Here is an 18,529-nt window from a genome sequence, read left to right on the forward strand (position 1 = left end):
TTACAGCTCAGTCAGAGGCCCACGGTTGAAGAGCTCCGTGAAAGGAAGATTCTCATTCGCTTCAGTGACTATGTGGAAGTGGCTGATGCTCAAGATTATGACAGGAGAGCAGACAAGCCCTGGACTCGACTCACTGCTGCGGACAAAGTAAGCTGAGCCATAAAGGAGGGAGAGGGAAAGAAAATAGCTGGAGACCAGAGTCTGGCTCCTGCCTTGGGGATGATGAATTTGTTATTGCATTTCACACTTAGTGTGAGGGAGCTCTCTAATGAGACAGGCCCCAAAGTGTTAGTCACAATCTCAGCTGGCAGTGGAATACCGGTGGGGAGGTCCAACAGCTGGGAAAATAATAGAGCTATTTCCATCACACCTTCTACCAGAGCTCCAAATAGCTTTGATCATCACTGGAGCTAATTCTCACCACTCTAGGAAAGTTATAGACAAAGGATGAATACAATCACACCCACTTTACAGAAGGGAATACAGGAAGCAAGAGGAGGCTGATTCCACAGAAAAGAAGAGGGAGATGCCAAGGGTCACAGACCACTGCCTGCTTCTTCTTGTATTTCTTTAACATTTAAGTGTATGTAAATACATATACTTATTCTATGCATCCTTCTTCTTGTGGATGTTGTGTCCTCCCAATAAAATGTTAAACCTTGAGAATTAGGGATTGTTTTCTTGTCTTTATATCCTCAGCACCTAACTTGTACCTGGCACATGGCAGGGGAAGGAGGGTGGGATGGGGCAAGGATTTATCAGTTCGGTAGTTTCTTAAACTGATTCTTTTTTTTACAAAATATCTGAGTGCTGGAATTATAAAGGTGAAAAAAAATAAGAGTCCAAGACCTCAGGGAGTTTATAATCTAATGAGAAGATAAGATATGTATCCAAATAACCAGGTAAATGGAGAGGGAATTTCAAAGGGCATATTATCCAATCCCCAGTTTCTCCCAGAGATGTTGTAACATTGCCCAAGGTCATACAGATAATAAAGTATCCGTAGGTGTGATATTTAAATAGGACTGAATCCATGGGAGAAATCATATGTGTCATGCATATAATCTCTAACAAGATTCAAGGAGAGAACAATCAATCACTCCTGTCTAGGATTAGAGAAGGCTCCATGAAAGAGGTAGCCCCTAAACTAGTTCTTGAGGAAAGAGACAGGAGATTTGCAGGGTAGAAGGGAGAGCCATTCCAAGCATGCAAAGACAGAGGCAGAAGAAGGTGGAGGTAGAATTGAGTAGGAATTGACAAATCATCCAGTCTGGCCCAAAATGTAGGATACATGAATACGAGAAGTGTGAAAAAAAGGCTGAAACAGGAAACTAGAGCCAGATTGAGGAGAGCCTTAAATGCTAGAGTGTAGCAGAAGCAGCACCTATGGTGAACTCACAGGGACTCAACTTGACTCCACAGTCTGCTGTTTACTTGCTTTGGGAAATATGAGTCACTTCTCTTTTCTATGATTTGGTTTCTTCATCTGTAAAATAAAAGGAACCGAGTAGATGGTCCTTAAGATTCCTCTCAATACTAAATTCTATGACCTGTGTCACCTACTTGGTGGGTACTGGGGAGCTGCTGAAGATGTTGGAGCAGAGAAATGGCACAGTTAGACCTGTCCATTAGAAACATTACTTTGCATAATTACAAAATACTTTTTACATAAATAGAGACAAATCTAAACAATTGGAGAAATATTAATTGCTCTTGGGTAGGCCAAGCCAATATGATAAAAAAATACAATATAATATATGAATATTATAAATATAAAGTATAATAAAATGACAATTCTACCTAAATTAATTTATTTAGTACCATACTAATCAAATTGCCGAAAAGCTATTTTATAGAGCTAGAAGAAAGAACAAAGTTCATCTGGAAGAAAAAAGGTCAGGAGTGTCAAGGGAATCAATGAAAAAAAAACTGTGAAGAAAGGCAGCCTAACAGTGCTAAATCTCAAAATGTATTACAAAGCAGTAATCATCAAATAATATGGTACTGACTAAGAAACAGAGTGGTCAATCAGTGGAATAGATTAGGTATACAGTACAGAGTAAATGACCATGGTAATCTAGTATTTGGTAAATCCAAAGACCCCAGCTTCAGGGAAAAGAACTCACTACTTGAGAAAAATTGCTGGGAAAACTGGAAAGCAGTTTGGCAGAAACTAGGCATAGACCAACATCTCACAGCATATATTCAGATAATGGGTACACGATTTAGACATAAAGGGTGATATCATAAGCAAATTACAGGAGCATGGAAATTTTTACCTATTAGATCTATGGATGCAGAGAGCATTATTAGATGTAAAATGCATGATTTTGGTTACATTGAAATTTAAAAGTTTTGCACACAAAAGAAACCCCAATTCAGCCAAGGTTAGAAGGAAAGCAGGAATCTGGGGAAAAAAATTTTACAGCAAGTTTCTCTGATATAGGCCTCATTTTTCAAATTTCTCAGAGGACTGAGTCAAATTTATAAGAATACAAGTAATTCCCCAATTGATAAATGGTCAGAGGATATAAATAAGAAGTTTTCAGAAGAAGAAATCGAAGCTATCTATAGTCATATGAAAAAAATAGTGATCACTATTTTTTAGAGATCACTATTGATTAGAAAAATGCAAATTAAAGCAGCTCTGAGGTACTGCTTCACACCTATCAGATTGACTAATATAACATAAAGGAAAATGACAAATGTTGGAAGGAATGTAAAAAAATTTATTGTGAACTGACCCAACCATTATGGAGAACAGTTTAGAAGTGTACCCAAAGAGCTACAAAACTATACATTCTCTTTGATCCAGCAGTACCATTACTAGGTATGTATCCCAAAGAATCAAAGGGAAAGGATCTATATGTACAAAAATATTTACTGCAGCTCTTTTTATGGTGGCAAAGAATTGGAATTTGAGGACATGCCCATCAAATAGGGAATAGCTAAACAAGTTGTAGTATATGATTGTGATGGAGTACTATTGTGCTATAAAAAATAATAAGCAGGATGGTTTCAGAAAAAAAAACTAGGAAGACTTACATGAACTGATGCAAAGTAAAGTGCAAAGAATCAGAAGAACATTGTACACAGCAATGGCAGTATTGTGTGATGATCAACTCTGACTGACCTAGCTATTCTGATCAGTACAATAACATTCAAGAGAACTTAAAACAAAAAATTTTGTCCACTTCCAGAAAGAAAAGTGATGGAGTCTGAGTACAGATTAACACATAATTTTTAAACTGTCTTTATTTCTCTTGCTTTTTTTCAACATGGCTAATATGGAAATATGTTTTGGATGATTTCACTATATAATTGATATCATATTTCTCACCTCAATGGGCAGGGGAAGAATGGAAAGGAAGGAGTGAATTCAGAACTCAATATTTTTTAATTTAAAAATAAATAATAGGGTTGTTTTTTTAAAAAAGAAATATATTACTTTGATAACAATTTGAATTAGATAGGAGGAGATACTGGAGACTGGGAGAGACCAGTTCAGAAGTCTAGGTAAATAGTGAAAGTCTGAACTAGATTGGTGGCTATGGGAGTCAGAAAGGATGACTCATTGAGGACAGGGACTGTCTTTTGCCACTTTGTGTATCCCCAGACTTATCACAGTGCCTGGCCCGTAATTTGTTGTTGTTCAGTTTCCATCATGTCTTGACCCTTTGAGAACCCATTTGGGATTTTCTTGGCAAAGATACTAGAGTGGTTTGCCATTTCCTTGTCCAGTTAATTTTACAGTTGAGGAACCTGAGGCAAATAAGGTATAGTGACTTGCCCAAGGTAACACAACTAGGAAGTGTCTGAGGTCAGATTTGAACTTAGGAAAACAGGTCTGGTACTCTATCCACCATGCCACCTAGCTGCCCTAATAGTATCAACAACAACCACCACCACAATAATAATATCTTGTGCCCTGCTATACAATAAGCTTATTATTTATTAATATAGGTTAATTTTTAATGACTAATTGACATATTATGAAGGTCTTTGAGCTAAGGCCAGATGACCACTCATCAGTTGTAATACAGTAAGGATTCCTTTGCTGGTATGAATTGGACCGTATATTCCTTGCAGTCCTCTTTCCAGCTGCCCAGTTCTTTCATTTATCTGTGAAGTATAATTAAAAAGATGTAGTAAGCAACTGGGTGTGGAAAATGAGGGAGCTGGAAGAATCAGAGACAAAAGGAAAGTTCTGAGCTTAAGTGACTGAGAAAAATTGGTTTCAGAAATATGAATATATGATATAAATAATATAAAATATATCACATAAATTTGACAATACATAATAATATTAAAATATGGTTCCAGAAATAACAGAAATAGGAAAAGTTAAGAATCAGCCAGTTTTGAAGAAAAGATAATGATCCAAATTCCAACTTGGCATTTCATGCTCTAGGCTGTAGCACCTGCTGTGTTTGAAGGCAGTATTTATGTCTTTGATGACTTGAGAGGTAACTGATGGGTTACCTTCCTTTATAGTTAAAGAAATGACAGCCTGGTCATAATAGATATGTAAGAAAATGTGTAACAGCACACAGAGCAGAAATGTGTACATAACTGAAGTTAAACTTCACTGTTTGGGATTAACTAGAGAGAAAGGGAGAAAAAAATCTGATATAGTTGGCACAAAAAAATTTAATATTATAAATCTAGGTGCCCTTCTTAACAGTTGATAATTAGCCAACATAGTATTTTAGCGTTTTTATGTACATTCTCTCAGTTGATCTTCATAATAACCTTATAAGGCTGTAATCAAGTGTTACAATCCCTGTCTTAGAGAGGATGACATTGAATCCTTAAAAGATTCAATGACTTGCCCAAGATATAGTAACAAAGCTAGTTACTACTAGGAACCAGAGGTCTTGGGGGACTGGCTTTAATAAAGGGGTAGAGATCACTTGTGATAAATATTTGAATTAAGATATATATTCTAAATGGTTATGGGTAGTAAAAACAAAAAACTAACATTCCTGTTGAATTCTTATTTGCCCTGCTGCTGCATTTAGTATACTCCTTTTAAAATAGAGTAAAAATAATGACAATAATTAGCAATTACAATAGTACTTTTTAGTTTGCAAAACTTAAACTTATTTGAACACAATGAGTTACAAAAGTGAAAACTGTCTCTCGTGCCTGAAACACATTCTTTCCTCCATCCTAACTGCTAACTTTCCGCTCTTCCTTTAAAGCCCCAACTAAAATCTCATCTTCTGCAGGAAACTGTCCCAACCCCGCTTAATTCCTGTGTCTTCTCTCTTTTAATTATTTCCTATTTATTCTATATATTACTTGTTTTGTATATATGTTTGCATATTTGTAAGCTCTTTGAGGGCAGGGATTTTTTTTTTTTTTGCCACTTTTTGCATTCCCAGGGCTTAGCACAGTGCCCGGTACATAGTAGGGCCTTAATAAATGTTTGGTTGTTTGATTGAAAACTTTAAACCATCCTCTGTCCTCATTAACACTAGTTTTAATTAGTGGAAACTCAATGAATTTTTACTGCAATTTTAATAGTAATCATAAGATATGACCCTGACTCTCCTAAACCTTCCTCCTATTTTATGTAGTTTAATCAATTAAAAATTCATAGGTATAAACACTTGTGTGTGTGTTTGTATATGCACATAGGTATCTATCTATATCTATCTATATTTATAGATAGATACCTATGTGTATATACAAGGAAGCTCAAAAGTCTGTGTTTTTAAACTTGAAGACTTTTTGACTCCTTATCTAACACTAAGCCAGAAGTTGTTACAAAAGTTGATCTTTAATGAAAGGATATGCTGGCTAGGAGCTTACACTTTCCAAAAGAGGTAGGCATCCTAATTCCTCACAACTGGTCCCCGATAGTCCAGCACCACTCCTCGCACTCTGCCCTCCTCTCTTCTTGCCAACCTTCTGAATAAAGTCAGCGACAGGCAATTACTTAGAATCAGCTTGAAGCAGTGGACCTCTTGGCCATACCCTTAACCCAACCCCTATTTTTAAAAGATAAAGCAAGTTAGAGTGATTTCTTCAGAAAGCGTGCATTGTACAATTGGTGCCAACTCCAATCTGTCCCAACTTCAGGGAATCGGTATTAGTTCCTTGAGAACAGGGGTTGTTTCATTCTCTGTATTTTTGTAGCTCTGGCACCTAACACAATACTTGACACCTAGTAGGTACTTAGTAACTTCTAAATAAGTTGAATTATAAATCACTGACTAAAAATTCATTATTTTTACAAGACTTCCAATCACTTATTGTCCCACAGACATCTGAAGCATCAATGCACATTAGCCTTGCAACACTTTTCTATCTGTGCTAAGGTTAGTCTGGTCCTTTTCTTCATCAAGACAATTACATGGCTTAATGAATAAAGCACTGGGCCTGGAGTTGGGAAGACCTGAGTTCAAATCCAGCCTCAAACACTTACTAGCTGTGTAACCTTGGGCACATCACTCAACTTCTGTCTGCCATCATTTCCTCAACTATAAAATGGGGTTTAATAATAGCACCAACCTCCCAGGACTGTTGCAAGGCTAAAATGAAATAACATTTGGAAAACACTTATCGCAGTGCCTGGTACACAGTAGGGGCTTAAAAAACGTTTCCTGCTGCTGCCTTCTCTTTTAGCACCTACTTTCTCCATTAGATTGAAGGCAAGAGGAATAATTTCTGAAGAACAGCCAAGGGTTACTAGTCCCAAGTACTACATAAGTGGGAACATTCTTGCCAAGGATTGGGCTCCAGGTACTGCCCTTCATATATCCTGCACTCCCCACATTTCATTCAACAAAGAGAGAAAGAGACAGAGAGAGAGAGAGACAAAGAAAGGATGGGAGAGAGAGGATACTCACTATTCATTATGTCCTGGTGTAGTGAAAGGATTGTAGAAGATTTGCTGATAAGAATGGCAACATCTAAATCTTATTTTTATCTACGTCCTCTTGGGTCTTTCTAAAGAATTTCCATATTTCTACTTGGCATTGAAGGGATTAAAGATTTAGGCAAATTGGGCCATTGCTTCTGAAAGTAGTTCCATACCATGAGTCTTTGAAGGGTATCTTATAACAAATTCCTCAAGAGGAATTTCTTCATGATCATGGCAGTAGAAGGGGCAGCCAGTACTTTCTGCATGTACCTGTCTCTCCTGGCCCTAATCTATTGATGTCATTGTGTGGACCAGAATTATAACTAGGACAAAGGCTTTGTCCCAGTGCACCAACATTTAGAGAGTGCAAAAAATTAGCACATGCACTCCTTCAGTAGCATGGAAGCCAGTATAGTGACTGACTCCACTTTCTCACCCTACCTACCCCCACACATAGTCAAGTTGGATTTATCTTAATTGCTTCTTGTATTATTTCCTTACCATGAATTATAAGCTTTCATGAGGGGCCACCATTCTTGTACCTTCTCCTAGGTGAATTTATTGATGCTTTCCCTAAGTGTAAAATTTCTAATTACAGCTCTGTAATGGATAGTTATGAAAGCAGAACAGAATAACTTCCTTTCCACATCAGGAAAGAAATTTATATGGTCTATGTCTTTTACAACTAGGTGGATAGCAAATAGAGTGCTGGGCCTGGATTCTAGAAGACTCATCTTCCTGAATTCAAATCCAGTCTCAGACTCTTACTAGCTGTGGGACCCCTAGAAAGTCACTTAACCCTGTTTGCCTCAGTTCCTCAGCTATAGAAAATGGCAAACCACTACAGTATCTTTGCCAAGAATGGAGTCACAAAGAGTCAGACTGAAACAACTAAACAACAATCCTTTCTTAATATGGCACTTGGGCTTGGAACAGGTATTAAAACTGAGCTACTCAGTGCACAGGTCTCTGTGTTCCTTCCTCTCATTTTTCCATCAGTATAGCAACTGCTAGTTTACCAAAGGATACTAAGAGCTCACATAAGACAGGATCATATGTTTAGAACTAGAGGGAATCCCAGAAGTCTGATCCAACCCCTTCATTTTAAAAATAATAAAATTGAAGTCCTAGAGGGTAACAGTCACATAGCAGAACTGAGGTTAGAACTCATGTCCCCTGTCTCCAAATCTAGCATGGAAGTTTTCAATTATTTCACTGACTATAATGTATAATGCAAATATCATCTCATTTGAACCTCACAACAACTTTGTAAGATAGATAGTATGAGGATTTAAAAGCAAACAGCCAAGGAAGGAAGTGATGTACTAAATGTCATATAGTTATTAGTAAGTGGTCTAATCTAGTCTCAAACTCAGACCATCAAATAACCCCAAGTCCAGTATTCTTGCCACAGCATAGCATGATTAGTCATTTCAAATCTAGGAAAAGCACCCTTCAGGAACAGCCTTGATGTCATTGATGTCATCATATAGACATTTCTTTATGAATATACAGTGATAAGATGATGTGTAATTGTTTCAGCAATAAGATAACCTACTTCCTCAAAAATGTGTCCATTTGGCTAGGGAGACAAACATGAACAGGAAACAGAAGAGGAAACAGTAATACCCTGACGGATGAGCATATATTTGTCAAAATCAGCTTTCTAGTGAAAGACAATGCTCTCTCTGCCCCCACCTCCTTCCCCTCTCTGCCTCTTTCTCCTTCCCTGTGGATCTGCTGTCATTGAGAACCTGGTGGTATTCCAACCTTGAACTTCCATGCCACTCAATCTATCCATAAAATGAAATATGACTCTATAAAATGAAATATGCATCTATTATAGTAGCGTTTCATGTTAAAGTCTTGTCCCCTAAGAAAAAGTGAGAACTTCTCACTGTTATTTTCACCCTTGACCTCTCCCAAGCTCAACCCTACCCTCTCCCCACTGTGCCCAACATCACCTGGATCTGAGCACTCTCTGTTCTAGCTTCACCATTGGACAGGGAAGTGGGAATGAACACATCAAAAGTAGAGGAGAAAATATTGTGATTTTTTTCCCCATAAGATATACCTGCTTCTAGAGGCTGATGACAGTATATTACCTTAAAGCTGATAAAATAAGAGAAAGTATTCATAAATAAAAAATGGCGAGGAGGGGGAGGCAGTGGGAGACAGCTAGTGAGCTCTTGCTCTTCTCAGTGTATTTTTGCATTTGTTTTTGAAGGAATCCTAGTTACGTGGGAACAACTTTGTTTACTCACTTCAGCAAGAAGAAAGGTTGACACTTGATCCTGAGCATGGTCATGATTTATCTGTGGAGATGGACATCCATTATTGATTGGATGACTGTATGTAGCACGTCTGGAGAGAGAGACAGACCGACAGACAGAGCCAGAGATGGCCAGACAGATACAGAGGGAGAGAGAAAAACAGACAAAAAGAGAAAAAAAGGGGGAGATGGTAGAGGGGAATTCCAGAAATTGCATTTCCCTCCATGATTTGCAATTTAGAATCTAAGTGTTTTTTTGTAGGTTCTAAAGGGGCTTCTCAAGTGTTCAGTTTTTTCCCTCCCTGGGTAAAGAAATCCCTTTTATTTCCATTGTTAAGAAAGTTTATTGTTTGAAATAAAAATAATGTATTTCTTTCCATCTTCCTTATTTACATATTTACGGGCCACTCTTCATTTCAGGCTGCCATTCGGAAGGAGCTCAATGAATTTAAAAGCACTGAAATGGAAGTTCATGAATTAAGTAGACATCTAACAAGGTGGGTGGTAGATGCTTTTTAAGAACTTTTAAAAATTGCCAGTAAGTAATGTCAGCTTCTAAACTAGACAATTTTCCTGCTTTCATTATTGATGTCCTTGGTGTGGTTTTGAGGAATGATAATAATCATTGTTATTAATAATAATAACTGGTATTTAAAGCATACAGCCCTTTAAACTCTGCAGAGTTGCTTGACAAACATTTTTGAGTCAGTCAGTCAATAAGCAATTTATCAAAGCATTTTTAACCTGTTAGGCACTACTCTGAGTACCAATGATGCAAAGAAAGGCAAGGCAAGGGACCACATTCTAATGGGAGAGAAAACATGTGAATATCTTGTTACATATAAGATATATAGTAAGTCTGAAAAGGGAAATTGCCATTAGCAGCTGGGAAAATCAGAATAAGTGTCCTGCAGAAGGCTGAATTTGAGTGGAGTCTGGAAGAAAGGCAGGAAAACAGAGGTGATGAAGGAACAAAGCATTCTGTAATGATGTATCATTATCTACATTTTACAGATGAAGAAACTGAGATATAGTGAGTTGCTCACAGTCACATGACTTAGAAGTATTCAGGACTGGATCTGAACCCAGGTCTTCCTGGCTTCAAGTCCAGCTCTCTAACCCCCATGCCAAGCTGCCTCACGTAGACTTGGTTGGTTTTGTGTTTAAGAGTTTACAAAATACTCTGAAAATAACTCATTTTATCTTTACTAAAATCCTGTCTACAGGTACTCACTTTTTTTAACAGATAATGATGAGAATTTATATTGTCTGTGAAGTTTTGTAACATAATCTCATAACAACCCTGTGAAGGAAGTAGACAACTATTATTATCACCCATTTTACAGATGAGGAAACTGAGCTTCAATGGGGCCAAGTGACTTATCTACATGGTCACATTGCCAGATAATGATGGATCCATGACTAGACACTGACCCACAGGGCTCCTGACTCCTAGCCTGCTGTTCTGGACTAGGGATCAAAGAAAGAATGTAACATTAGATTATTCTCTAGGGATGTGAAACTGTGTCATACTTTTCAGTGGAAAAAGTCAAATGTAAGCTAAAAGCAATTTTATGGGAACCTTAGATTTTCGTTTACTTGGGTTCTAGTCCTAGAACTAGCTAGTGGGCCACAGACCAGTCGCTACTTCTGTGGCCTTCAGCTTTTCTACATGTCACACAGTGGTGATAAACAACTGCCAGGACTGCATCAGAAGGCCATCCACAACAAGTCTACTCTTGGGCCATCATCTCTAGAAGGGGAGGTGTACATAAAACCACAATTCAAAAACATGCTGGAGTGCTACCAAAATACCTTAGAAATCTAAATACCTAGCTTATTTCATTTCCAGGCATGCATAACACTATTCCTGTAAAAGGTAAAAGCAGGAAAAAATAATCATCTCTACTCATTTGATTATCAGAGTTCCCCAGAAGGAAAGCCAAATACCGAAAAGGATCATGACCTTTGATTTGGCTTGCACATTACAGTTTCCAAAGTTTAATCTAATTTGACTCTCCCAATAGATGATATAGAGATCTAGATGGATGGATGGATGGGAGGGGGGGTGGATGGATGGGTGGGTGGATGGATGGATGGATGGATGGATGGATGGATGGATGGATGGATGGATAGATGGATGGATAGATGGATGGCAGGGTGGGTGCATGGATGAGTGGGTAAGTGGGTGGATGGACGGACGGACAGACAGACGGATGGATGGATGGATGGATGGATGGATGGATGGATGGATGGATATCGAGGGAGCATTTATTAAATGCTTACTATTTGTCAGATACTACTGTTTCTTAGTATTAAGCTGTAGGGATATAAATATAAGCAATCAAGATAGTTTCTGTCCTCAAGGATATTACATTCTAGTATTGAGAGACAAAATATAAATATAAAATATATACAAAATATAAATATAAAATATAAATGCCAGAAGTTTGGGGGAGAGGGTGATATGGTTAGGAGACAACAGTGAAGCGGTGTGGAATCCTTCTTCCCAACAAGATGAGAGTTTTTCTACAAGAACTACAAGATCCAAGATTAATAATCCATCCCAAGGTTAGGGACGGGTGTGAAGACAGCAGAGAAGCAGAAGGCTTATTATGGATGGTCCTTTGAGATAGAGCTAGTAGATATTTATCATCCCTGTGTGACCCGTAGAAAAGCTGAGGCCCACAGAGGCAGCATCTTTCACTGCTTGGAACCTAAACCGATAGTTGGTCCATTTCTTTGTCTTTAATTACAAAGGAGGGAAAAAAACAGATAAAAATGCCTTCATCAGGTATTTAGTGTTAGAAGTTCCCAACCTTATTCTTTGAGAGCCATCCATCAGTTTCTTTGCCATCCCCTGTGGGTATTTGACCTTGCTTCACATAAAGCGTCAGTGTATGCTTTCCTCTTCAGTTACACTCAACAAACATTTATTAGACCCTCTATGTCATAGAACTGTACTGGATACTGCATATAAAAAGTTTTTTAAAGTGCAGTCCTCATCCTCAAGAAGTTTATGGTCCAATAGAGTTAAGTGCAAATTCTCATCACTGGAGGCCTTCAGAGGCTGGATAACCACTTTTTGGAGATTTTAGAATATAAACTCCCTGTGGGAAAAACTTTTATTTTTTTGACTTGATGTCTTCAGTGCCTGGAACATAGTAAGCATTTAACAAATATTTGCTGACCAATTGATGTTATAAAGGCAGAATTACAAATAAGACAAGTGTGCCTGAAGACCCAATTTTGAGGGGTGAGGGGTCATATCATCACCTGTCTATCCACTCAATTTCCTGTTTTGTTTTTTTCTTTTGTTTCCTTAGGTTTCATCGACCGTAGTAATTGAATTCCACCTGAGTGCTATGCTGTCTTCAAAACATGAATTTATAAGAACCATAAGTGCTGGTATTATTCACTTCTCCCATTACCATGTAAATCTTCTGAACTGCCTTTTTTTAAAAGAAGAGAAAAGAAGAAAAAATAAACATAATGAGGATTATATATATTATACATATCTGTAAACTTGATGGTTACCATTCAGTCATCAGACCTGCTGACATTAACTTCTGACAGTGAATACCCCCCACCCCACCCCTGGCAGGGCCAAGGACAACAGCTTGGCGTCCTCATTTTAAGACTTTCTGGCATGTGGATGTGTTCTATTTGTCCGAGCCCAGCTGGTAACTGCATTCATTCTGTCTTCAGCCACGCTCATCCTCTCCTCGCAAGCGTCTATCACTCAACTCCAAAGAAAGCTGAGGCAATGGGTTTCTTTCTGGGAATGACTGTACAAAGTAAAAAAGTTCAGACTGGCCTTTTAAGTAAAGTCCCAAGCACTCAAACCAAATGTGGCTTCTGCTTTGGGGAGCACCTTAGGAGGAGAAAGCAGTCAGGGAGTGCTGCTCTCAGTGACCCCTTTCCCTACACTCCCTCCATTCCATCCCTGTCTCCATCCTCCATACACTAAACACAAAGGAAAGCCCTTTTCTTTCTGAGTTTATAATCGACTATTGGTCACAAGAGGTGTGTGCGCCTTGAGAAATAGAAAGTTCATCCTGGGTAACTGATAGAATCACCTCAGACCAAAGCTGTGTCTCCTTCCCACAAAACTTGCTTAGAATGAATAAAGTTGGCATTTTTATTTCTTAACGCAAAGGAGATGACCCAAGTGTTAAGAAATCAGAATGTCACTGGGGTTCATACGCACACACACATGCACGCACCTCTGAATGTTATTAAGGTACGATGACTTTGTAGGCACGTACATGTAAGACCTGCTTTGAGAGCACAATGGCCTAAGTAACTACTATGCTTGACTAGTGTCCTTAATTTTCCTAACGTGCTCTAATGCTGGTTTTTGTCATGTGCACCACTTTAAGGTTGTATGTGCCTTGCAAGTGAATAGGGCGCAGCACCAAACCTTGAAGGCTGGATGCAAGCGTTTATGCCACTGACGTTGTTCCTTATATAACAGATGGGCCTCTCCTCCAAAATCACCACACTTGGTGGCTTTCCATTCTCTCATCTTTTGCTTTGAAGAGTTCACTTGGAGGCACATTGGGGATTCTATGTGAGCTCAGCATGCATCAGAACTGTACAGCTATGAAGACCAGCCATCCCACGGTGCACCCTATTGATCCATTAAAACCAGCATGATTTTTTTTCATCTCTTTCATAATGCACATAATAATTAGTTTATCTATGAGATGGTTGGCCTGATCTGGGCACTAAAAAGAAAATGCACTGATCTTGACAAAATATGGATCTCTCAATGCATTATGATGAAAAAGGCAACTCTTAAACTAATCCCTGACAATGGACATAGCAGTTACTGTCACCAAGGGAGTTCTATTTGGTTTAGTTTTGTTTCTGAAAGATCCTATAAGTCCTGAACAGCAAAGCTCTACCAAGATATCTATGAAAATTTGCCTCTCACTCTAATAACTTAATGTGATCTTTGAATTCTCCACCTCATGTACATTTTGCTTAGAGGTAAACTGACTAGACCTTCACACAGACAAAAAGAGAGGTAGTCCCATCACTGTCCCCAGCCACCACCACTATACACACTGTACTTGATTTGTGGCAGAAGGAAGTCCTTCTTTGAATTCCTGCCAGCAGCTGGGGTCATGCTGCTTTCGGGGGGTCGGCATGTATCTGGGCCAGCTCAGGGCAGTTCCTCAGGGCAGAGCTCACCAGCTAGGGAACCTTCACACATGAGTTCCTCCATGCCATCAGGAAGGAGCATTCCAGGGGTCCATCGTGGTGTGTATATTATTCCTGAGGCTTTTTGTCTTTATTCAGATGTTGAGTTCCACTATTTATCGTCTTGGGGAGACATCTGGTTCAGGGAGAATGTGTTAGGATTTTAATACAGTATTAAAATACTGCTGTAAATAAGATCTTCTGAAAAGGCTTACTGACATGTGAATGTGTAAGTGACTTGATGAAATGTTTAGGGCCCTACTGTTTGACTCCTATACCCAGTATTGAAGATTCTGCTGTTGTATTGGTTTTCAGATGGAGGGGAATTGGTAATATGTTCGGTAACTTCCAGTAACTTCTTCATGAGATACAGTACACCTACACTACTCCTGGAGTAGTGGGAGGCATCTTCTGTGGACTAGACCCCTCCCACCAGGGTTTACTGATGCCTTCACTCTGCTTTTTAAGCCCTCTGAGGACTGGATATCACAATATTCCTGTACCTCACAAGGAGCCAACCAGCAGAATACCTGGGCTTTCTCCCCCAAGTGCCCAACTGCTACAGTCTACTTTATACATGGGAAGATTAACCAAATTTATTTTTGCCTTCCTGCAAAGCACCTTTTTCCCAGGCATCATTTGCACTGTCAGATGTGTATCCTCACAGCCCTCTGACAACAGTGGGAACTGTGTTTGCAGAGCCACGGTGGGCTATTTCCAGCTTCATTTATGTGGTTTTTACACCCACCTGACTCCCACCATCTGCCATGGGTAGCAAATATGGACTGCAGCCTGAGGCCCTCTAATCTATGACTGTTTTTGCAATACCTTGAGTTCTCTGTGGAAATCTGTCTTCTCTTTTTTACCACATTGCTATGTCAACTGAGCCAATACACATTACTGTGTAAGACTTTGATTCCAATTCAGACAGAAGAGGAGTAGCCTAGATTCAGTTTAAACTGCATCCCTCTTCCGAGGAAGCTGTGGTTTTTAAATGAAGCCTTCTTTTATGTGATGTGAATTCCCTGTACTCAAAAATCTATTTGGACATATGGATTATCATAAGAAAAAAAAGATGGGCTATTTCCAAACAAATATTTGAAAATTTGAATTATTTTAAGAAGGGAGAAGGGAAGATGTGATATTTCTAGCCAAGGTTAACTTTACCAAACTAGACTTTCCTTAGAAAGTCCTGGAAGAAAAAGATTGCTATGTATATTTCTACTTTTTTCATTGTAAGGCCAGTTCATCCTCAATTAAAATAGATTGAAATTGGAAGGGACATTTAAAATCATATAGCTTCAACCGTTAATTTGAAACTCGGAGAGGTCCCTAGGTCACATAGTAAGTCACATAGGAAGTAAGAGTGGTTCCAGAATTTGGACCTAAGCCTCCTGATTTCCAAGTCAGGCACTACACCACAAAAATGATATTTTTTCTGTATCCAAGGACAGAGTGGATCCCCTGAACCTGGGGTTTTCCATTCAGTTAGAGAAATTTCACAGCATGATCATCAGTGAAATAGAAACAGCTGTCAAAGTTTCATTCTTTTCCCTTTTTGAGAAAGCATTTACAAACTGCAGAACCAATATGGTGGCACACACTCAAAAGAATGGTATCTTTAACATTCCTTCATGCACAGAGAGTTAGCCAAGGGCACCTGAAATGGCTTTTTCCCATGTGTCTGTTAAATCCAGAACCAGCTGCATTTTCCAGTTGCTAACCCAGTGTCTGTACATAGCTCGTCTTTGTATAGGAGTGAATGTGGTGGCTGTCAATCCTGTGCTCTTCAAGTATTGTAATTGATCAGATCATGAACAAGAAATTATCTGTAAATAGGAGAACAATTAAACTGGATCTCTGTGTCCTGGGTTTTGTACATACAGAAACTGCATGGTATTTAAATTATTGTTTGTCTCTGATGATGTATGCAGTTTCTTTAACAACAACCAAACAAAAGGCTTTAAAAAAAAGTGTCTCAGTCTCTTGTCTATGTTTTCCTCAGCTACTGGGTCATTCTTAAGCAGAAGATACCTATCAGGCACTCGATACTTTAAGAGGGAGTTCTTAACTGTTAGCAGTCTGGGGAAGCCTTGTGGACCTCTACTCAGAATAATGGTTGCAAATGAATAAAATAAAATGCACAGGATTACAAAGGAAACCAATTCTACTGAAATGTAGGTACCAAAATACTAAAAACAAATTCCCAGAGTTGCCACCCCACTCCCAGTTAAGAGCCCTGGGGATGAGAGGAATGTAACTCTAGAGCTAGAAGGGACTTCAAAGGCCATCAACTCCAAGACCCTCATTTTACAGGTGGGGAAACTGAGGCCTAGGAGTATTAAGTGACTTGTCCAACATCACACAAGAAATAAATATCAGAAGATTTGAGCCCAGGCTCTCTAACTTCATAGGGTTTCCTCTCATTAGTAGAGAAATGATACAAGTGAAAGGAGAGATATAGGAAAACTCATCCAACATTCCCAGGGAAAGAAATGACCCAGATAACTGAAGCTTACCTTTAAAAATATATATACGTATATATATACATATATATGTATATATGTATATACATTTCATACAATTCAGGATGGAAACTTCTAAAATGTATTGTAATTCTTTCCTCCTATCTTTGAATATTGGGAACAGAATTTAAACTTTTCTTGATGTTTCAGTACATCAGTATGAGCACTTGCTTTTTACTGAAATAATGCATTATAAATGATAATATTAGTAAAGTATTTAGAACAATGCCTGACATAGTAGTAGGAACTTAATAAATGCTCTTTCTCTTACTCTCTCCCTACTGTGTCAGCAGCTAGGTGGTGCAGTGGATAGAGCACCAGTGCAGGAGTCAGAAGGACCTGAGTTCAAATTTCACCTCAGAGACTTGACACTCACTAGCTGTGTGACCTTGGGCAAGTCACTTAACCCCAACTGCCTCATCCTGGGTCATCTCCAGTCATCCTGATGAATATCTGGTCACTGGATTCAGATGGCTCTGGAGGAGAAGTGAGGCTGGTGACCTGCACAGCCCTCCCTCACTCAAAACAAAGTCAAGTGCAAGAAATGTCATTATTTCTCTGATGGCATGATCTTCTTCGGCAATGAAGGACAAACACACACACCCTACTGTGTCAAGCAATACTCCAGAACCATAAAATTCTAGTTTTGGAGCTAGAAAGAACTTAGCTATATGGCCCCATAATACTAGGTGTTTCAAGTTTTAAGTTTATGTTTTTATAGGATTTTTTTTTAACCTTCTCCCTTGCAGCCAGGCTATCAATATTTATTGCTTGACTATTCAACCAGCCCCCTTTCACTTCCATATTAGATGCAGAGACTAAAGAACCAGATAAACATCTGAGTTCTTCAAAAAATTAAATTTATTTAAATTATAAAATTGCTAAAAATATTAATTTAAAAATTTATTAAGGTTAAATTATTAAATTTAAATTTAAAATATAAATTAAGGTTAGTATTTTCATTCTTTAAATGGAAATCAGAGAGTTTGGCCTATGCAGTAAAGTGCATGGGCTTTGTGCTAACTATTTTGGCTATTGAGATACTTTTTTTGATGGGGCAGACATATATTTCCAACTATGTTCCAGATAAATAAGGATGTTGGATAAGTGATGTCCAAGAAAGTGGGGGTTTTCCGCACATTGTTTATTCTGCCACTAGTTATGTATGAAATTTTTATATCAGAAACTTGCTTTGGGAGAAGGCATACTTTACTAATGAATAATTCAGAAAGGCTTTTCATTAGCTGCTAGTCACTAGCTCAGGGGTATAGATCTTCAACCCAGTGGGTTTGACCCAAACAAGACCAGCCCCTTGGCACATACCTTGTGACTTTGAACAAGTTCCTTTCCTTTCTTGCCTTTCTTTCCTTATCCGTACATCACCAGAGCACCCCCTTCTTCCATGTATGACTTTTCTATGCACTCAGAACCACAGTCTCAACCCCCAATAAATGTGCTTTCTTTACAAGTCAGGCAAAACATAAAACTAATTTAAAAGAAAAGCATTTAATGAAATAGCATAGCAATAAAAGCAATAATACAGTATTTCCTGCATAAACCTGGGACCTATTCTCCTACAAGTGCCCACATCATCAATAGAAAGGCATGCACATCTTGGGAAGATAAATGGCTATTGTTACTCAATCTTTTCAG

At 38.5% G+C, this 18,529-nt stretch overlaps 1 protein-coding gene across 11 annotated transcripts in view; it reads left to right on the plus strand.

Annotated features, from left to right (window-relative positions):
• Positions 1-14,546, plus strand: part of PHACTR1 (phosphatase and actin regulator 1) — a 668,125-nt gene extending 653,579 nt beyond the window's left edge. For 10 of the 11 annotated variants that reach the window (XM_072603838.1, XM_072603846.1, XM_072603839.1 and 7 more), the window contains 3 exons: positions 7-147; positions 9,564-9,640; positions 12,470-14,546. In XM_072603838.1, coding sequence (XP_072459939.1) covers positions 7-147; positions 9,564-9,640; positions 12,470-12,485 — 234 coding nt within the window. In that variant the 3' untranslated portion in view covers positions 12,486-14,546. Of the gene's footprint in view, positions 1-6; positions 148-429; positions 667-9,563; positions 9,641-12,469 lie in introns of those variants that run through there. The other variant, XM_072603836.1, reaches the window with a different exon arrangement.
• The last annotated feature ends 3,983 nt before the right edge of the window (positions 14,547-18,529 follow it).

Source organism: Notamacropus eugenii, chromosome 4 (genome assembly GCF_028372415.1).
Source record: "Notamacropus eugenii isolate mMacEug1 chromosome 4, mMacEug1.pri_v2, whole genome shotgun sequence".
Lineage (NCBI taxonomy): Eukaryota > Metazoa > Chordata > Mammalia > Diprotodontia > Macropodidae > Notamacropus > Notamacropus eugenii.